The following is an 18,601-nucleotide window of genomic DNA, read 5'->3' as shown; positions in this document are numbered from 1 at the left end:
TTAGTGTTTGCCTGTCAATGTGCTTTACTATGTTACTGTGAAAGGAAAGGTTCATGCTGGAATACTGATGGATGAAATGATACCGTGATACATTGTGTCCTGAATGGGGCCAGGCCAGAGGAAGTATCTTAGAAGTTTGGTCATCTGAGCTCATGGGCACTCAGGGACTCTGGAACGACAGCCTGGGAGCCGGCATGGGACCCACCTAGGCCCTCTGCATGTGTGTGACGGTTGTGTAGTTTGGTCTGTTTGTGGGTCTTGTAGCAGTGGGATCAAGACCTGTCCCTGGCACTTGAGTTGGCTTTTGGGAACCCATTCCCCATGCTGGGATGCCTCGCCCAGCTGTGAGAGGTGACGTGGATGAGGACAGAAGGGAAACCATGAGTTGATTCTTGTCAGAGCTGAGTTGTGGATTCTGGTAGAACCATTACAGTCGTGTGTCTATTTCTGCATATAGGAAATCTCCCTTAATAAAATGCCTAAAACCAGCAGGACACCTGCCAGGATGAGCACCCTGTGCAGAAGCTCCCAGGCTGCATGGTGTGAGAGACAGCACCGAGCAACCTGAGAGTCCTAGAGGCTAAGCTCCCAGGCCAAAACTTGGGAGAGGAGAAAGCTGCCCAGGTGGAGCTCAGATGAATTACTATAGTTTTAAGACTGACTGTAGTTAATTGTACTGCACACTGGAAATTCTCTAAAAGATGAGACTTTTAACTGATTTAAAAAATTGAAAAAGTATGTTTACAACAAGGACTCGTACATGAAAGGATTTATAACAATTCTATTCACCATCAAAATCTGCAAGCAACATGGCATCTTTCAGCATGTAAATGAATGGATAAGCACACCTTCCTGTGTGAATACAATGGAATACACCTCAGCAATGGAAATAAATGAATTACTGATACATGTTACAACATGGATGAATCTCAGACCTCTTATTCTGAGCCAGAGTGACAATATCAAGCAGTATGTATTGCAAGGGCCCATTTGTTCAAAGCTCCAGCACAAGGCTACCTGGCAGACAAATGTCTGAAAGATGATTCCCAAGATTCCTGTTCCCGAATACGGAGCCATGTGCTGGTATAGCTACAGTCATGACCCTGTCCTTGTCTTCCTTTTCCATAAATTCTCTTGCTGATAGTCAATTGCAGTTCAAAACTATTAAATTGAAATTCCAAAAAAAAAATTGATAAAAGTTTGCACTATTCTGTTTCACCCTAACTAGGACATGAATCATTCTTTTGCCTATATCATGCTGTGTGTGTGTTCGGGTGGTCCTTATTTTACCTGACAGTGACCCCCAAAGCACAAAAGTAGAGGTAGTGGCATCTGGGAGACAGTGGAGAGGGGTGAGGTGCTTCCTGTGAGTGGAAAGGTAAAGCCTCGTGGCTTAACAAGGAAGGTGGGGGTTTCTCAGACCTGCTCTGAGGGTCTGGCACACCCACAGCTTCAGACATCTCCCACAAGTTGTGGGGCACATCTCCCACAGGTAAAGAGGGGCTACAGTAGTGCTACAGAGGAACTCTGCGGACAGGATTTAGGCTGATAATCATTTGATTTTAACAGAAATTGTGCCCTTATATGGTGATCCAAGGCAATGCCAGTTGTTCTTGAAAACAAATGAAGGCTGCAGACACGGGGAGGGATGAGGACACGAGGTGTGACAGTCAAGCAGCCCTCCGCTGCTTGCTTGACAATGGAGGAGGAACACCAGCCAAGGATCCTGAGTGGCGTCTGGAAGCACACCGTCAGCTGATAGCTTGACACAGAAACTCAGTACTCCAACCACCTGAGACAGGATCGGGCCTCAAAGCCGACCCTCTTCTAGCATCCAGGAGGGACCCCAGCGCTGCTGACACCTTGACTTCAGCCTTCTGAGGTTTGGAACAAGGAAATTAGCAGAGGCCTCCGGACAGCTGGCTTCCAAAATCATGAGAAAAGCTCATGTTGTTGTAAGCCGTTCAGTGTGTGATAATATTGTAGGCAGTAGAAACAATGACAGAGAGACCGATGAGGAAGGGGCATGATGGCCATGCTGACAGGATTGAGTGTTCAGATCGTGCCTCTGCTGCGGGTTCACGAAGCACATCCAACTGAGCACACAACTGAGCCTTTGGTATCCATACCACTATTCAACCCACCATCAACAAAAAAATAAAATACAATAAAGAATATCAGAACATTTCTCTCTACAGATGGAAATTGGCCAGTGTTCTGTCACCCAAAATAAAATCCAGGACCTTTACCACAGCCCAGCCCCATGCACTCCAGGCACAGACCACCAGGTCATCATCGGATGACACAACGGAACAGATCTGTACTGTGGTCGATCTCGCCATCCTCATAACTGAAATGCTATCCTCCAAATAGCTACAGCATTCCCTTCCTCACTGAGGGAGGGCCCTTTGCCTGCAGTCACCTGTTAGAGACCTAGTCACTTGTCTTGGTAGTATTATGGACTAGGCACCCCTGAATTTCTGCTCACTTCATTAACATTGCTCCATGGTATACAGACTGCTTGGTGGGCATGGCCCTCTAGGTAGAGAGACTCTCCTGGGTAGATAGGGTCTCCTGTGAAGACTTGGGATCCCCTGAAAAGACATGGGGTCTCCTAGGTAGACATGTACTCCATGCTTAATTGTCTCCAGAAGAGGTGCAGCCTCTTTGGTGGACATAACCTCCTAGGTACACATAGTCTCCTAAGTAGACAGTCTCCAAGGTAAATCCAGCTTATGTACTAGACACAGCATCCTGGGTGGACACAGCATCCTGGGTGGACACAAGTGGTGAATGTGGCCTCTTCAGTGCACACAGCACCTTTGGTGGATGTGGTCTCTTGGGCGAGTGAACCCTCCCATTCCATACCCAACACACTTCTGCCATCAACACACCTGCTGCTCCAAGCTATCTATTGGACAGGTTGGGAAAAGTCACGGCTCCCCCAAATCCCACTTCCTGCATTAATATGCCTTTACTCTTTTATAGACAGGATCTCAGCAGATTTCTTTGATTCCAAACAAGCAGAAAATATCCTTAGAGCCCATCAGCCTTTCTGTTGTGTGGATGGCTGACCACCCACAGACAGCTGCTAACTGTGTACTTCATTATGTGCTTATGGACCCCATCGCGGGCTGGTCTGCCTCCAGGCGGGTCTTGGGCCCTGGTATGAGGCTTGGACCCCTGTGGCAGCAGCCTTCTTTGTCTACCTTGTGGTACATGGACACTGTAGAGGGGAGCTGGTAGACTTCTGGGGGGGGGGGGGAATGGATAGAAAGAGCTAGAAGACTTTTCTTCCAAGTGACATATTCAAACTCCTCCTGGGGGCCAGCTTGGCAAACATCCAAGACACATGAGGTGATTTATTTCTCAGATCCGCAGGATTTAGTTTGATCTTCCTGTAGTTTTTCAAGCCTGCCTGGGGAATTTTAACTGAGACAGTTTAGCTGGAAGGAATGAGGTCTTAAATCCCATGCAGACTGACAGACAGGACACGCAGGAAGGGTGGGCTCTCCACAGTGAGGGCCCTGGGCGGTTACCCCTCCCAGAAGGCCTCCGTCAGCCTGGGCACAGCACACTTTCACTGTTGTGTAAATCTAGACTCCATCGACAGCTGGTTTCATTCTCTTAAGCTTTACGACAGTGGGCGCTTGGCTTAGTTGCGTTAGTCGGCTCTCCAGCACCGTATCGAAGACAGGAGGTAATCTAGAAAGAAGGAAGGCTCACAGCTTGGGAGGTTCGGGTCAGTAATTATTAGGTGCCTTTGTTCTAGGCCAGTGGTGAAGCAGCATCTGGTGACAGCGGCATGTCACAGAGCAAAACTGCCAGTCTTTCCAGCCAGGAAGCGGAAGAGGAAGGAAGGCAAGGAAAGTCCACAATTCCCGTGGAGTATGCTTCCAGTAACCTAACTTCCTCCCCTCGGCACCACCTTACAAAGTGCGAAGCTGGGGCCAAGACTGTAGCATGTACACTCACATGGGTACCCACACACCTCTGGGGGGCGTTAAGTATCCTAGTTATGTCTTGGGGTAAGGAAGCAGCTGCTACCTGCTGTTGCTAATTTCAGTGCATGGCTTCAGGCTGGCTAAAGGGAGGAGGATTCAGCTCAGTGAGAAGAAGGATTGAACCACAAGTTAGTTACAGCTTTCTACTCCATGGCATACTGTCCCAACAGCCTCCTCCCCCGACACCTCCATGGGAACAGTTGTAGCACAGTGTTGCCTGGACACCTGAACACCTTATGGCAGAAGAATGTGTCAGTAGGAGATAGCCGTTCCCTGAATGCACTCTTGTCTTTGAAATTAAGTAATATTTTTTAATCCATCTTGAGGCTTTAACCTAAAATTAGATGTTTTCTAAAACTCTACCCTTTACTATCATTTTGGTCCTACTAACCTTCTGTTATTTAAATGATTCAAAGGTTGACTATATGACCCCTTGCTTGGCTATTTCTTTGTTGAAGTATGAGATGCATTAGCTCAAAAATATGCCATCTCCAAACTCACAATTCCACATCCCTGATTTCTTTGGTGGTGCTTGGAGTCAAAGGCCTTACACATACTAGACAGAGGCTCCTAGGCTGATCTATTCCCCCAGCCCTAAATATTCAGTCATCTTGAATATAGTCTAAACAAGCAGAGTTTATCTAGCCCAGTGATTATCAACCTTCCTAAAGCTGTGACTCTTTAATATAGTTCCTCATGTTGTGGTGACCCCCAACCATAAAACTATTTTGTTGCTACTTCATAGCTGTAATTTTGCTACTGTTATGAATCATAATGCAAATATCTGATATGCAGGATATCTGCTATTCGACCCCTGTTGGGGTCACAGGTTGAGAATCGCTCATCTAGAGCCTTCTTATTTTCCATAGCCTGTTCTTCTCACTCCCCTCCCCCCCTCCCCACTGCCCAGGGACTGATAAGACACAGCTTTGTGCTGATTTGACCCCAAGCTCTCTGACCTAGAGACTATCTGCTCTGAGTCTATGTCTACATGTTTCCTGTGGGAAGACACGTATGTATATACAGAAAGGAAGAGAGAGGTGGCAACGAGATAAACTTATCACAAGGAATCAAGGAATTAGCTCATTAATTAGCTCATTAACTAATCAAGGAATTAGTTATGAGAACTGATGGGTCCCATGATTTGCAGGAGGGAGGCTGGAGGCCAGGAGGACTAACGGTGACATCCAGCTCTCCCCTGCCGGCAGGGCTGCCTCCCTTGTGAGCCTTTTATTCCACTCCGGTGACAACTGGATGCAGCCCAACCTCCCTGGGAAGGCTGCACAGCTTCACACAGCCTACAGATCTAGATGTTCATCTCATCCAGAGAGACCCTTACCCAGCGCCAGGGACGTACCCAGAGATGCGCCCAGAATCATGGGTGAGGCCTTGTCTGGCAGCTTGCAGCAGTCAGGGCTTCATGGCAAACGAACCAACCCAGCCCCTGGGCTCCATCTCTTACTCTGTCTCTCCTGGGAGTTGCCTTATACTCCTTCCCTTCTGAGCAGCAGCCTCCCTCTCCCTAGGACTCCTGCTCTACCTCCCCTACAGTGGGCATCTTTCCAGAGAATATTTGCCAGAGCATCTCCAGGAAAGCTGTGTGGTCTACTGCCACCTTGTGGCCACACCACGTCTTTATTTCCTTGTTCAGCTCCAATCTCCCCAGTGCTGTCACTGTCTGTGATTCCCTGGGGAGGCTGTGCAAACCACCGGTCCCTCGTCTGTGCTGAGCCCTGCACTGCCTTCCTCCTTTCCTCTGAGAAGGCTCCATTTCCTTACTCCCAACTAATCGGTGTATAAGCCCTGTGCAGACTCCTTGTACACACACACACACATACACACACACACACACACACACACACACACACACACACACACACATGCCTCAGCCATCACAGGTCACCACAGCTGTCCCATGCATGCTTAGATCCAGTTATTAGCTTCTTCAAAGCACAGAGTCGTTTTCATTCATTTTTATGTCATCAACACTCAGGTGTGTCTTTGTGTACTCAGGGCCACCAAACAGCATAGCCTTGTGTGCAGCCTTGCCTGTAGCTTTTGCCTCTTCCATGTAGCCATTTCTTCAGCTGCTGTGAAAATGCTTCTCCCTACATTTGCACAGCTACTTAGATTAATTGTATTCTGAATACAGACATGCAAAGACTTAAAAAATTATACTGTTTGTAAGCATGGGTGGGGTTCATGCATATAATTTCTCAGTACGTAAGTACAGAAGCACTTCTACATTCATATAACAATAAGGTGATTTCATTTGTGGACTGTGTCAACAGAAAGTTAGGATCTACTGTGTATACAATTTCAACCTGCTTTCCTTTTATTTTTTAAGATAAATAACCAAATCAAAACTTTTTATGGCTGAGTGGTGATGGCACATGCCTTTAATTCCAGCACTCAGGAGGCAAAGGCAGGCGGACCTCTGTGAGTTCAAGGCCAGCCTGGTCTACAGAATGAGATCTAGGACAGCCAGGACTACACACAGAGAAAACCTGTCTTTAAAAAAAAAAAAAAAAAAAAAAAAAAAAAAAAAAAAAAAAAAAAAAAAAAAAAAAAACCTTTGGTTTCTTTAGCATGAAATATACTGATTAGAGGCTGGAGCATTGGCTTGGTGGTTTAGAGTATGTACTGTTCTTTCAGGAGACCTGAATTCAATTCCTGGCACCTATATCAGGCCGCTTACAACTCCCTATAACTCCAGCTCCAGGGGATCCAGTGTCTCTGGACTCCACACACACCAGTACTCACTCATACTCATGCACGTGCACATAATTAAAAATAAAATAAATCCTTATAATAGACCAATTAATATATAAATAATTAAATTACTGTAAACTCAATAATTTCAGTACTTTCCTTGAAGATTACTCGAAATACTCACCATCACCATCCAGTGCTGAAATGTATTCTTGATTTCCTTTTCACTGTTATTTAACAAGCAATACAAAGTGATTGAGCCCTAAGTCTGTTTAGTTTGGAGATGTGAACATACTCATTAAGGATAAAGTCAAGCTGGGCATGGTAGCACAGGCCCAGTAATCCCAGCACTCGGGAGACTGAGGCAGGATTGCAGTTTAAGGCCAGCCTGGGCTACATAGCAAGACCCTGTCTCAAGGAAAAATAAATAATGAAAAGGAGCCAACTGGAACCCAGGCAAACAAATCATGTCTATCAGACATGTGAACTGAAGCCCAGTGGATATTCTTTTTATTAATTAATCAATAATTATTACTTATTATTAATCAATAATTATTTAATTAATTGATTGATTTTATTTTACATCCAGACTGCAGTTTCCCCTCCCTCCTCTCTTCCCCTCCCTCCACCTTCCCTCTGCCCTCCTCCCACCCCCAATCCACTCCTCTTCTGTTTCCGTTCAGAAAGGGGCAGGCTTCCCGTGGGTATCAACCAAGCATGGCATATCAAACTGAGGTAGGACTAAGCTTCTCCCTTTGTATTAAGGCTGAACAAGACAACTCTGTATGAGGAATATGTTCCCAAAAGCCAGCCAAACCATTAGGGACAGGCCCTGCTTCCACTGCTAGGAGCCCCACAAGTAAACTAAGCTACACAACTGTCACACATATGTAGAGAGAGGGCCTAGGTTGGTCCCATGCAGGCTCCCTGGCTGTTGATCCAGGCTCTGAGCTCCTAAGAGCCCAGGTTAGTTGATTCTGTGGGTTCCCTTGTGCTGTCCTTGACCCCTCTGGCTTGTACAATCCTTCCTGCCTCCCTTCAACAGGATTCCCCAGGCTTGGTCCAATGCTTGGTTGTGGGTCTCTGCATCTGTTTCCATCAGTTACTGGATGAAGCCTCTCTGATGACAATTGGGGTAGGCACCAATCTATGAGTATAGCAGAATATCGTTAGGCAGCATTATGTTGACTTTTTTTTTTCCTGATCATGTTCAGTTCTGTCCTAGGTCTCTGGTCATTCAACTTCTGGGTTCTGGTGCTCCAGGTAGTGTTAGGGGTGGACTCACTCTCATGAGATAGGTCTGAGGCTGGACCAGTCAATGGTTGGCCACTCCCACAACCTCCATACCACTTTCCTCACCTGACCTCCCCACCCCACCCCTGCACTTCCCATAGGCAGGACAGACTGTAGGTCAAAGGTTGTGTGGCTGGGCTGGAGTCCTAATCTCTCCACTGGAAGTCCCGCCCGGTCACAGGAGATGGCCAGTTCAGGCTGCGAATCCACCATTGCTAGGAGTCTTAGCTGGGGTCATCCTTGCAGATTCCTGGGAATTTCTCTTGCATCAGGTTTCTACCTAACCCCAAAATGTCCCCCTTTTCCAGGCATCTCTTTCAGTACTCTCCCGGTCCATCCACCCCAACCCAATCCTGCATGTTCCCATTTCCATTTGCCTCCAATCCACCTATGAGATCCTTTCTATTTCCCCTTCCCCAGGAGATCCATGCACCCCAACCCCGGGCCCTCCTTGTTACCCAGCCTCTCTGGGTCTGTGGATTATAGCATGGTTATCCTTTACTGAACAGCTAATATCCACTTATGAGTGAGTACATGCAATGTTTGTCTTTCTGGGACTGGATTACCTCAACTTTATATGGAAAAACAAAAACCCAGGATAGCTAAAACAATTCTGCACAATAAAGGAACTTCCAGAGGCATCACCATCCCTGACTTCAAGTGCTACTACAGAGCTATAGTAATAAAAACGGCATGGTGCTGGCATAAAAACAGACAGGTGGATCAATGGAATCAAAGATCCAGACATAAATCCACACACTGTGGACACCTGATTTTTGACAAAGAAGCCAAAATTATGTAATGGAAAAAAGAAAGCATCCTCAGCAAATGGTGCTTGCATAACTGGATGTCAGCATGTAGAAAAATGCAAATAAATCCACATCTATTACCCAGCACAGAATTCAAGTCTAAGTGGATCAAAGACCTCAACATAAATCCAGTTACACTGAACCTGATAGAAGAGAAAGTGGGAAGTAACCTTGAACACATTGGCATAGGAGAAAACTTCCTGAATATACCAACAGTAGCACAGACACTGAGATTGACAATTAATAAATGGGATCTCCTGAAACTGAGAAGCTTTTGTAAGGCAAAGGATACAGTCAATAAGACAAAAATGACACCCTACAGAATGGGAAAAGATCTTCACCAACCCCACGTCTGACAGAAGGCTGATCTCCAAAATATATAAAGAACTCAAGAAACTAGACATCAAAATACCAAATAATCCAATTTAAAAATGAGGTACAGAGCTAAACAGAGAGTTCTCAAGAGAAAAAACCTCAAATGGCTGAGATACACTTAAAGAAATGTTCAACATCCTTAACCATCAAAGAAATGCAAATCAAAACGACTTTGAGATTTCATCTTATACCTGTCAGAATGGCTAAGATCAAAAACACAAATGACAGCTTATGTTGGAGAGCATGTAGAGTTAGGGGAACACTCCTCCACTGCTGGTGGGAATGCAACTACTTTGAAAATTGACATGGCAGTTTCTCAGAAAATTGGGAATTAATACATCTCAAGACCCAGCTATACCACTTTTGGGGATATAATCAAAAGATGATCAACCATACCACAAGGACACTTACTCAACTATGTTCATAGCAGCATTATTCATAACAGCCAGAACCTGGGAAAAACGTAGATGTCCCTCAACTGAAGAATGGATAAAGAAAATGTGGTACATTTACACAATGGAGTACTACTCAGATGTAAAAAACAATGACATCAGGAAATTTGAAGGCAAGTGGATAGAACTAGAAAATATCATGCTGAGTGAGGTAACCCTGTGGATATTCTCAACATAAGTGTGAGTTTGTTGAAGAATAAAATGAGAAAATGAAAGCCACTCATCATCATGGACTTTCGAGAGAATTTCAAGGATATTTTGATATCTTATTGCAGTTTTTCATGCACAGAATATGCATACAGTATATCCAGATGTATGTATGCATATATGTATTATGCATATACATTCAATATATGTGCGTACACAGGAGTTTGTATGTGAGCATCATGTTTGAATCTACTCAGGTTGGTGACATTCTGGCTAGTTGCACATCTTCTGGTTGCCTCGGTACAAACAACTGGCTGTTTACCAAAATCCACCCTTCCTTCTCCCTAAGCAGGTCCCTAGGCCTCATTTCCCAGGCTCCTTTGAACATCATGTGGCTGTGTCAGTGGGATGGCTGGAAGAGCAGCACAGACACTCCAGACCTGGCCCGTGGCAGCCTGTCTGAGGAGACGAGGCATAGGAAAGATTGCAATAGCCTAAGGGAGAAACTCTCCCCGCTGGGTTCTTCCCCTTCCTGACCGAGTGAGCTGGCACGTTTTGAAGATGGCACCTAATACCTGTGTGTACACATGCGCCGATTTCTGGGACTGTGTGGAGCAGAGCCACTGCCAGCTTGAGCTCTCGGTCTTGGCTGCCATGTGCAGAAGGGATTGACCTTTGGTCAGTAAGCGAATGACAAGGGATATGATCTCTTCTGATTGCCACAGCTTAACTGACCCCAAGTCATCATTTTCTATTAAATACTAAGATGGCACCAAGTTACATGTAACAAAATTAATTATAGAAGTATTGCAGGTTTGGCGTTTGCTCTGTGGGTTGGGCCGCTGTTGTTACTGTTGTTTGTAGTGGGGAGTATTGAACCCGGGCCTTGCACGTACCAGGCAGACGCTGCACCAAGCTTCACCTTCAACCCCTAGAACTGTGCTTTTGAACCACCCAGCTTCAAAGGCTTCGTCATGAACGCTGGAGCCCCTTTGTGCTTCTCTCCTAACCACCGTGACCACCATGGCACCACTCCATCCAGGGAATCATGCTCTGGCGGTTCCTTTCCCTTCCCTTGCTTCCCTTCAGCACTTGCTCACACGTGTCTGTATCTGTAATTGTATGTTGTTTATGATTACATGTTTGAGCTTCAGAAATGAAAGCAGATTATATGAATGTCTAGGACCATTCTTCACTCCTGGGACCCATCTGTGTGGTATGAAATTTAATTGTCTTTTCCAACTTTGTTCATGTAGGAAAAAGACACAAGGAGCCGGGTGATGGTGGCACACGCCTTTAACCCTAGCACTCGGGAGGCAGAGGCAGGCAGATCTCTGTGAGTTCGAGGCCAGCCTTTTTACAGAGCGAGATCCAGGACAGGCACCAAAACAACACAGAGAAACCTTGTCTCGAAAAACCAAAAAAACCCAAACAAACAAAAAATCTGCCCTGTGGAATAGGGATGCAGCTCAGTGATAGAGCCCTGGGTTCCATCCCCAGACTGTAGATCTGCCCCACCTACAGTACTCTCTCAGGAATCTAATGTCACTGTGTTTATGTCAGAACCTTGCAATGATTTCTGCTTTTTAACCTTTAAATTCCATATGTAGTTGTTTATATCTCGAGCTTTCACCTGTGTCTAGAATTGCTTTAATTGGGTATACAAACCCAGACAACCACTGTAGGAAGACTGCTCATGGATCAGGAGGCATGGTCCAGCACATGGAAGTGCCAGGATCAGTCAGGAGGTGGGGGATGGAGGGCATGAATGCAGGAGCCTTCTGGGGGAGAGGGACAGGGCAGACAAGCAGGTTTGGGATTGGCCAGTCTGCAGCGTTAGGAGGCTCCCAGGTTAGAAGCTGTCCTGAGTTGTTGGTGTCCCAGCATGCCTGAGGAGAATACAGGGCAGGGAGGTAGGGTATGAAGTGGAGACCTGCAGAGGGGAGGGGCAACCTCTCCTCTGCAGGAGGCAGAACCTCAGGGTGCCCACACTTCATGATGAATGCATCTCTGTTGTAAACTGAGCTTTTTCATCTTATTAAAGATGTGGTCCTGAATTCTTCGTTGCCACAAGAGCAGGATCTTCTTGGTGTTGTCTTCTCATCTGGTGGCCAGCCATCACCTAGCAGCCATTGGAAACAAATCTGCTTTAGGTGTGGGGTTTTGTATGGTTTTTGTCATTGTTGTTGTTTGTGTGTTTGTGTTGGCAGTACTGTATAGTAAACTAGGGATCTGGGCATGCTTCCCTAGTACTCTGTCTGAGCTATATGCCCAGCTTTCTCCCCCACGTTTTATTTCGAGATAATCTCAGTGAGCTGTCCAGACTAACCTTCAACTCACTCTTTGCCCCAGGCAGGCCTTAAAAGGGTAGTCCTCATGTGTTTCCGTTTGTTTGGCTATTTGTCTCTGTGCTTTATCCGACCTTGGTCTCAACAATTCTCTCTCATATAAACCCTCCTCATTCTCGCTAATTGGACTCCCAGAGATCCACCTGGGGCCTAGTCATGGATCTCTGCCTCCAGGTCCATCAGTAGTTGGATGAGGTTTCTAGCACGACAATTAGGGTGTTTGGCCATCCCATCACCAGAGTAGGTCAGTTCGGATTGTCGCTCGACCATTGCCAGCAGTCTGTTGTGGGGGTATCTTTGTGGATTTCTGTGGGCCTCTCTAGCACTTTGTTTCTTCCTATTCTCATGTGGTCTTCATTTACCATGGTCTCCTATTCCTTGTTCTCCCTCTCTGTTTTTGATCCAGCTGGGATCTCCCACTCACCCAAGCTCTCTTTCCCTCGACCCTCGCCCTTCACTACCCCCAGGGGTCACCAACTGGATCAGGCCCTCTGAGTGGGTGAGACAGTTGATTGGCCTGATCTGTTTGGGAGGCATCCAGGCAGTGGGACCGGGTCCTGTGCTCATTGCATGAGTTGGCTGTTTGAAACCTGGGGCCTATGCAGGGTCCCTTGGCTCAGCATGGGAGGAGGGGACTGGACCTACCTGGACTGAGTCCACCAGGTTGATCTCAGTCTGTGGGGAAGGCTTTGCCCTGGAGGAGATTGGAATGGGGGGCGGGCTGGGGGGAAGGTGAGGGGGGCGGGAGGGGGGAGAACAAGGGAATCTGTGGCTGATATGTAGAACTGAATTGTATTGCAAAATAAAAATTAAAAAAAAAAAAAAAAAAAAAAAAGGGTAGTCCTCCTGCCTCAGCCCGCCAGCTGGCTGGGGTGTCAGGCCGCACCACCAGCTGTATCCCTTACAGCAAATACTCATTCCTTTTCCTTACAGGTTGCTGTGGGAGATAGACTTGGTCAGGTCACGTATTCCATTTTAATATATGCATACTTTAAATGTCAACCACTGTGTTTTCTTAGCTTTTTATCTTAAAACATTTTTCTGGTATTTAGAAAACTTGCATCTGCTGACTAATGACTTCTTTTGAGTCTGCTCTTTTGTTCTATCTTCCTTCTCTTTTCTTTAGACAATTAAGTTCATTACCTGTGATATGCCTCAGTAATACTCTGCCCCTCCTCCCCTCCTTCTGCTCCTCGCTCCCCTCCTCTTCAATTTTAGAAGCTGTGAGTTCCAGCAACCTGGATGGGCTCTTGCAGAGGGTCTTCTAGGCTATGTCATGTAACGGCAGAAATGTGTGTGATTCTGTGTGTGTACATGTGTGTGTCTATACATGTGTGCTTGTGAGTGTGTGTATCTGTGCATATGTGCTTTTATCTGTGTGTGTCTATATATGTGTGCTTGTGAGTGTGTGTATCTGTGCATGTGTGTGTTTATCTATGTGTGTCTATACATATGTGCTTATAAGTGTATCTGTGCTTTTATCTGTGTGTGTATCCATGTGTGCTTGTGAGTGTGTGTATGTCTGTGCATGTGTGTTTATCTCTGTATGTCTATACATGTGTGGCGTATCTATACATGTGTTTGTGAGTGTGTATATCTGTGCATGTGTGTTTGTGTGTGTTTGTGTGTCTTGTGTATGCATACATACTTTCTCATGAAGCTACTGAATCCAGTTGTGAGGTTCCATACTTGCCCCCCCAATGCTCCACCTTTGAACATATTGTCAGAGTGTTTCCACCCTCTTAGTTCTTTCACATAGACCTTGGGCATTGGATTCACGTGCACTTTCATGATGTGGGAAACTTGATCTAGCACAGCAGGTATAAAGCCTTCCTAGCTCACACCTGTTCCCTTGTTTAATATCAGATAGGTGTGATCCCATGATCCTGGGTTTGAATGTTGCTGCCAAGAAAAATGTTGCAAGATTGATTTTTCTTTTAGAATATGGTGATTTTAGAAGGATAAATGTTGATATGGACTATTACAAGATAGTCAATATTTAATGGCTGTTACTTCACTAAAAAGAACCAAATTTTACTTCACTAAGTTGGCTTTTAAAATTATCTTTATTTTTATTTATGTATATGTTTGTGTATACCATGTGTGTGGATGTTCACAGAGGCCAAAAGAGAGTGTCAGATCCCCTGGAGTTGGAGTTACAGACAGCTGTGAGCCACTGGACATGGGTACTGGGCTGAACCACAGGCCATCTGGAAGAGCAACAAGTATTCTAACCACTAACCCATCTCTCTAGCCCCATAAGCTTTGGTTTTTAAAGCTTTTATTCATTTTTTTTTCTTTCTATTTTTTACACATCTTGTTTTTGAACCCTACTTATGGGGTTGTTTGTATCTCCTTCACTTATTTTCTTTCTGCCTCAAAGAAGCCATTTGTCACATTATTTATATTCCTACCTCTTTAACCATTTCTTCCTTTGTTTAATTTTATCCCTTTATTTTCCATCTCATGGTTCTAACTCTGCTTCCTGTGGCCTGATTTTCTTTTCCTTGTACCTTAACTTCATTTCTGAGACAGCTTTGATTCTTTGTCTGGGACAGGTGACATGGCCTGTATCACCTCGTGTCCTGCCTGCTTTCCTGCATCCCTTTCTGCACACACCCACCAGGTAGGGAGGCCCGAGAATATAAATTAGAAGTTTAATCATAAGCATTTTCAGCTGTGAATTGCACTAGCGATCTTAAGGAAAGCAATATAAATCAGACATGAGCAAAAGCGTGCCCTGAATGGTGATAATGGTGATAAGTAATAAGGAAAACTTATTTGATGAGTGGATTTTGTACACTGATTGTATAGTCTATAATTTCTTCCTCTGTTTGTTGTCGTAACCACCACCCACCCATACCCACATTCAAAAAAGTGGGTCCACATAACGGCAGCACCCCCTCCTCTCCTCATCTACACAAAGTTTCACCAAACATACTGTCTTTCCGTTGAGTAACCCAGTTGGTTTGGGCTAGCTATTCTTACCAACTAGCATGGCTTTTATCTGGATTAATATGATTTACTAAGTGATTTCCATATGTTGAGTACTTAAAAACACTATTTCTGTGTCTTCTCTAACCTTCATAACAGTTCCCATCAGGTGGATTTTACTAACCCTGTTGTAAGGAGAGAGAATCCAAGGTTCTGTGTATGAAATGACATGCTCATTATCATAGTCACTAAAGAGGGCATCCAGGCCTGGCCCGGCTGGGGTGTGCATCATCTCTGTGTGCAGGTTGAACAAGCTGTAGCAATCACGGGACTGCAGCTGAAGCCCTCAACAAGAGAAAACATCTCAAGCTGCACTTCTGCTTTTCCTATGTAAAGCTGGGTGAATCTGGGAGTTCTTCTTGTCCTTTTTGCATTTGGTGCTTTGTTACTCGAGACCAAGATGAAGTCATCCAGGTTAAGGACAAAGAAGAGTTCCATCACCTAGGACCTAATGGGCTTGTGATCTGGGCAGCCTTCCAAGTATGTGTGAAAGTTTTACCAGATGGTGGCTGTGTAGTAGCTTAAGCTGCAGGGGCCTGTTCCTTACTTCACTTCTTTCCCAGGAGTTATGACTGGTAAGTAAGAGTATGGGAGAAAAGAATAGGGCTCGGTCTCTGGGAAGGATAGATATCATGGGTGAGATATTAGGAAATTCATAAGCCCTTCAGATGGCGATCGGTTTCATTCCAGTGTGGCAATCTCCAGTCAACATGTCCATGAGTTGTGTGCCAAGAGCTCGAAAGTTCAGCCGCGCTGTTCCTGAAACCTGGCCTGTAAGGCTCCCCAGCTCCGTTTTAAGTGTCCAGAACCAGTGCTGTGTGGCCTGGATTTCCTGCCCTGGCACAGGCCTCGCTAAGTGCTACACTTTGGTGGTCATTAGAGGCATAGTGTTTACAGGTGTGCACGTGTCTGTGTTAATGAAAGGTGATGGATGGGAGGGGCTGTCATCACGTATTTCAGGTAGCCCGTTATGGGTGTCAGAGTCTCCTTTCAGACACTGCTCATCAACATCCTCTTCTCCAGGGTAGCCAGGATTCTCCCACTTCCGCAATAATGTCTTGTCATTTCTATCCACAGGCAAAAACTGGGACCTGACCGCTGCGCTGAGTGACTATGAGCAGCTCCGACAGGGGCACACAGCCAACCTACCACATGTGTTCAATGAAGGGAGGTGTGCCAAGCAGCCCGAGCGAGAACTGCCCCAGCCTGGGCACAAGGTGGAGCGGCCCTGCCTGCAGAGACAGGACGAGATTGCCCAAGGTACCAACCAGCTGGGGGGCTTACAGACGTGGAGAAGGGTGTGGTCAACACCACCAAGCTGAGCCAAACTGATCTCCCAAAGCCTTGCTCCTCACAGCAGGCTAAAGGCAACATGAATCTGTGGCTCCACGTCTCCCCCAGAAAGCAGGAGAGTGTGACTGAAGCCTTTAGGGCCAGGCCGTCCACTGGGGAGTCCTGCTTTGCCTGACAGATATCTCTGGTCCTCCAGTTACTTCTGGCAGCTTAGTCTCCAAGTCATTCACTAGCATGATCATTGTTCCCTGTGTTCCTTCTTTACTGTTCTTCTTCATCATCAGACTAAGATACACTTGTAACAGTGATTATAAAAAGGGAACTTGAAAGGCTTTTTGTCCCACCTCCCAGCTCTCACTGTCTTTAACCACTGATCAGCCAAATCTACCTCCTTTTCCTGATAAACTTGTTCCAGATGCAAACTAATAGTCAGGGAGACAGGTGGCTTAGAAACTGCTTCCTTTACCGGGCAATAAGCATGAGTTCATTCTCTTGGTTGCTGTGTTTGGTTACTTGGTGTATTTAGACCTTCTGTATGAATAGCCATCCTGGGTTGTCTTGGATTTGTGTTGCCATTTGTTTGTCTTACACACACACACACACACACACACACACACACACACACACACACACCTATAATAAATGTTGTGACATGGGTCTGAAAGGCTCAGTGAATAAGAGCATTAGCTGTTCTCCCAGAGGACCTAAGTTCGATTCCCAGAACCCACCTGGCAGCTGACAACCATCTCTAATTCCAGGGGCTCTGATGCACTCTTCTAGTCTTGTAGAGCACCAGGATTCAGGTGGCGCACATACATACATGCAGGCAAAACACTCATACACAATAAAAAATGAAAATAAATAACTCTTTAAAGAAATGCTTAGTCCTATAAATCTCACGCCAGTGCTTCCCTCCCTGCAGGCTAGTGCCGTGCGATGAGCTTGCTGTGGCTTGCTGTGGCTTGCTGTGGCTTTGCTGTGGCTTCCTGTCATCAGCTCCCTGATCACATTTCTGCTCACTGAGTGCAAACCCAGCGCTTCCTCTACCCCTGCCCTCTCTGTGTGTTGGTGCTATGGCTTTGCCCTGCTGGCATTTGGAAGGGTGAAAACTGGAATCTTGTCTTAACTTTCACCTTGTGGTTTGCTGGTCCATTGGCCTTCTCCTCTACCGCATGCCTGGCTCCTCATGTGGTTCATTTTTCAATCACTATGCTTTTCTTTATCAGCTTGTAGAATCGACACACGATTCTACCCACTCCCTTGTGTAAATCCCACTGTGTCATCTGCCTTATGACTTTGTGTTCAAAGGACTTTGCAATACAGACATGTTTACAGTATTAATATCCCAGCCTATGAGCTCTTCTCTGGATTTGGAAATAAAATGCGTGGTTAGTAAGGCTTTTTCCTATTGTTTGTCAGCTTAGTCTTCAGGTGTTTCCACAACTGGAAATTCTTATAAACAATAGCAAAGGCTCTAGGCTGCTGTCTTATAGAGTGCTTCCTCTCCGCATATTGATCAGATTGCCTTTTCCCCTCTGGACTAAATGTCAACTGGACCATACTGTAAAGTCCCAGCTGTCCCAGATCTGTTTGTGGTCCCTGTGGGTCTAGCATGCCGCTGTCGAGCTGTTACCCTTGGCTCTGTCGGTTTCCTATACGTCACTCTCTAAGGCAAACTCCCTTACTGCCTTACCAGAAGTTTCCACTGCTTTTCTGTATTTATGCTTCCAAGTAAGCCTTATTGCAATTCTATTCATGACCCAATGGGGTCCTGTCTTATCTTTAAGTTGGCATGTTCCTTGGATCCAATGTTGTTGTGTATGCCTCTCCACATATTTGAATTCTGCTAAGACTAGACACAAGAGAAAGCAAACCATTCTGCACTTACCTGTCATCTGGGCAGCCACATACATACAGTGTCTTGTTAAAGCTAGTTGTTCTGAGAAGATGACCCCGAGTTTTTGCCGCAGAGCAATCATATCATCTAAGAGCATTTGATATCTTGTTTATATTTAGATGCAATGATTTCTTGTTATTTACAATTATATTTTTAATTAAAATATAATTATATCATTTCCCTCCTCCTTCTAATCCCTCCCATTCCTCTCCTCATTCCCTTCAAATTCGTGGCCTCTTTTTCTTTAATTATTATTGTTACATAAACATACACATAT

At 45.5% G+C, this 18,601-nt stretch overlaps 1 protein-coding gene across 1 annotated transcript in view; it reads left to right on the top strand.

The window, feature by feature from the left end:
* Positions 1-18,601, top strand: part of Otud7a (OTU deubiquitinase 7A) — a 322,225-nt gene that overhangs the window by 227,698 nt on the left and 75,926 nt on the right. The window contains exon 5 of the mRNA XM_059273496.1: positions 16,212-16,394. Within this exon, the coding sequence (XP_059129479.1) occupies positions 16,212-16,394 (183 nt within the window). The remainder of the gene's footprint in view (positions 1-16,211; positions 16,395-18,601) is intronic.

Source organism: Peromyscus eremicus, chromosome 1 (assembly GCF_949786415.1).
Source record: "Peromyscus eremicus chromosome 1, PerEre_H2_v1, whole genome shotgun sequence".
NCBI classification, from domain to species: Eukaryota; Metazoa; Chordata; class Mammalia; order Rodentia; family Cricetidae; genus Peromyscus; species Peromyscus eremicus.
Note: the sequence above shows the minus strand (reverse complement) of the source record. Positions and strands in the feature narration are given on the sequence as shown.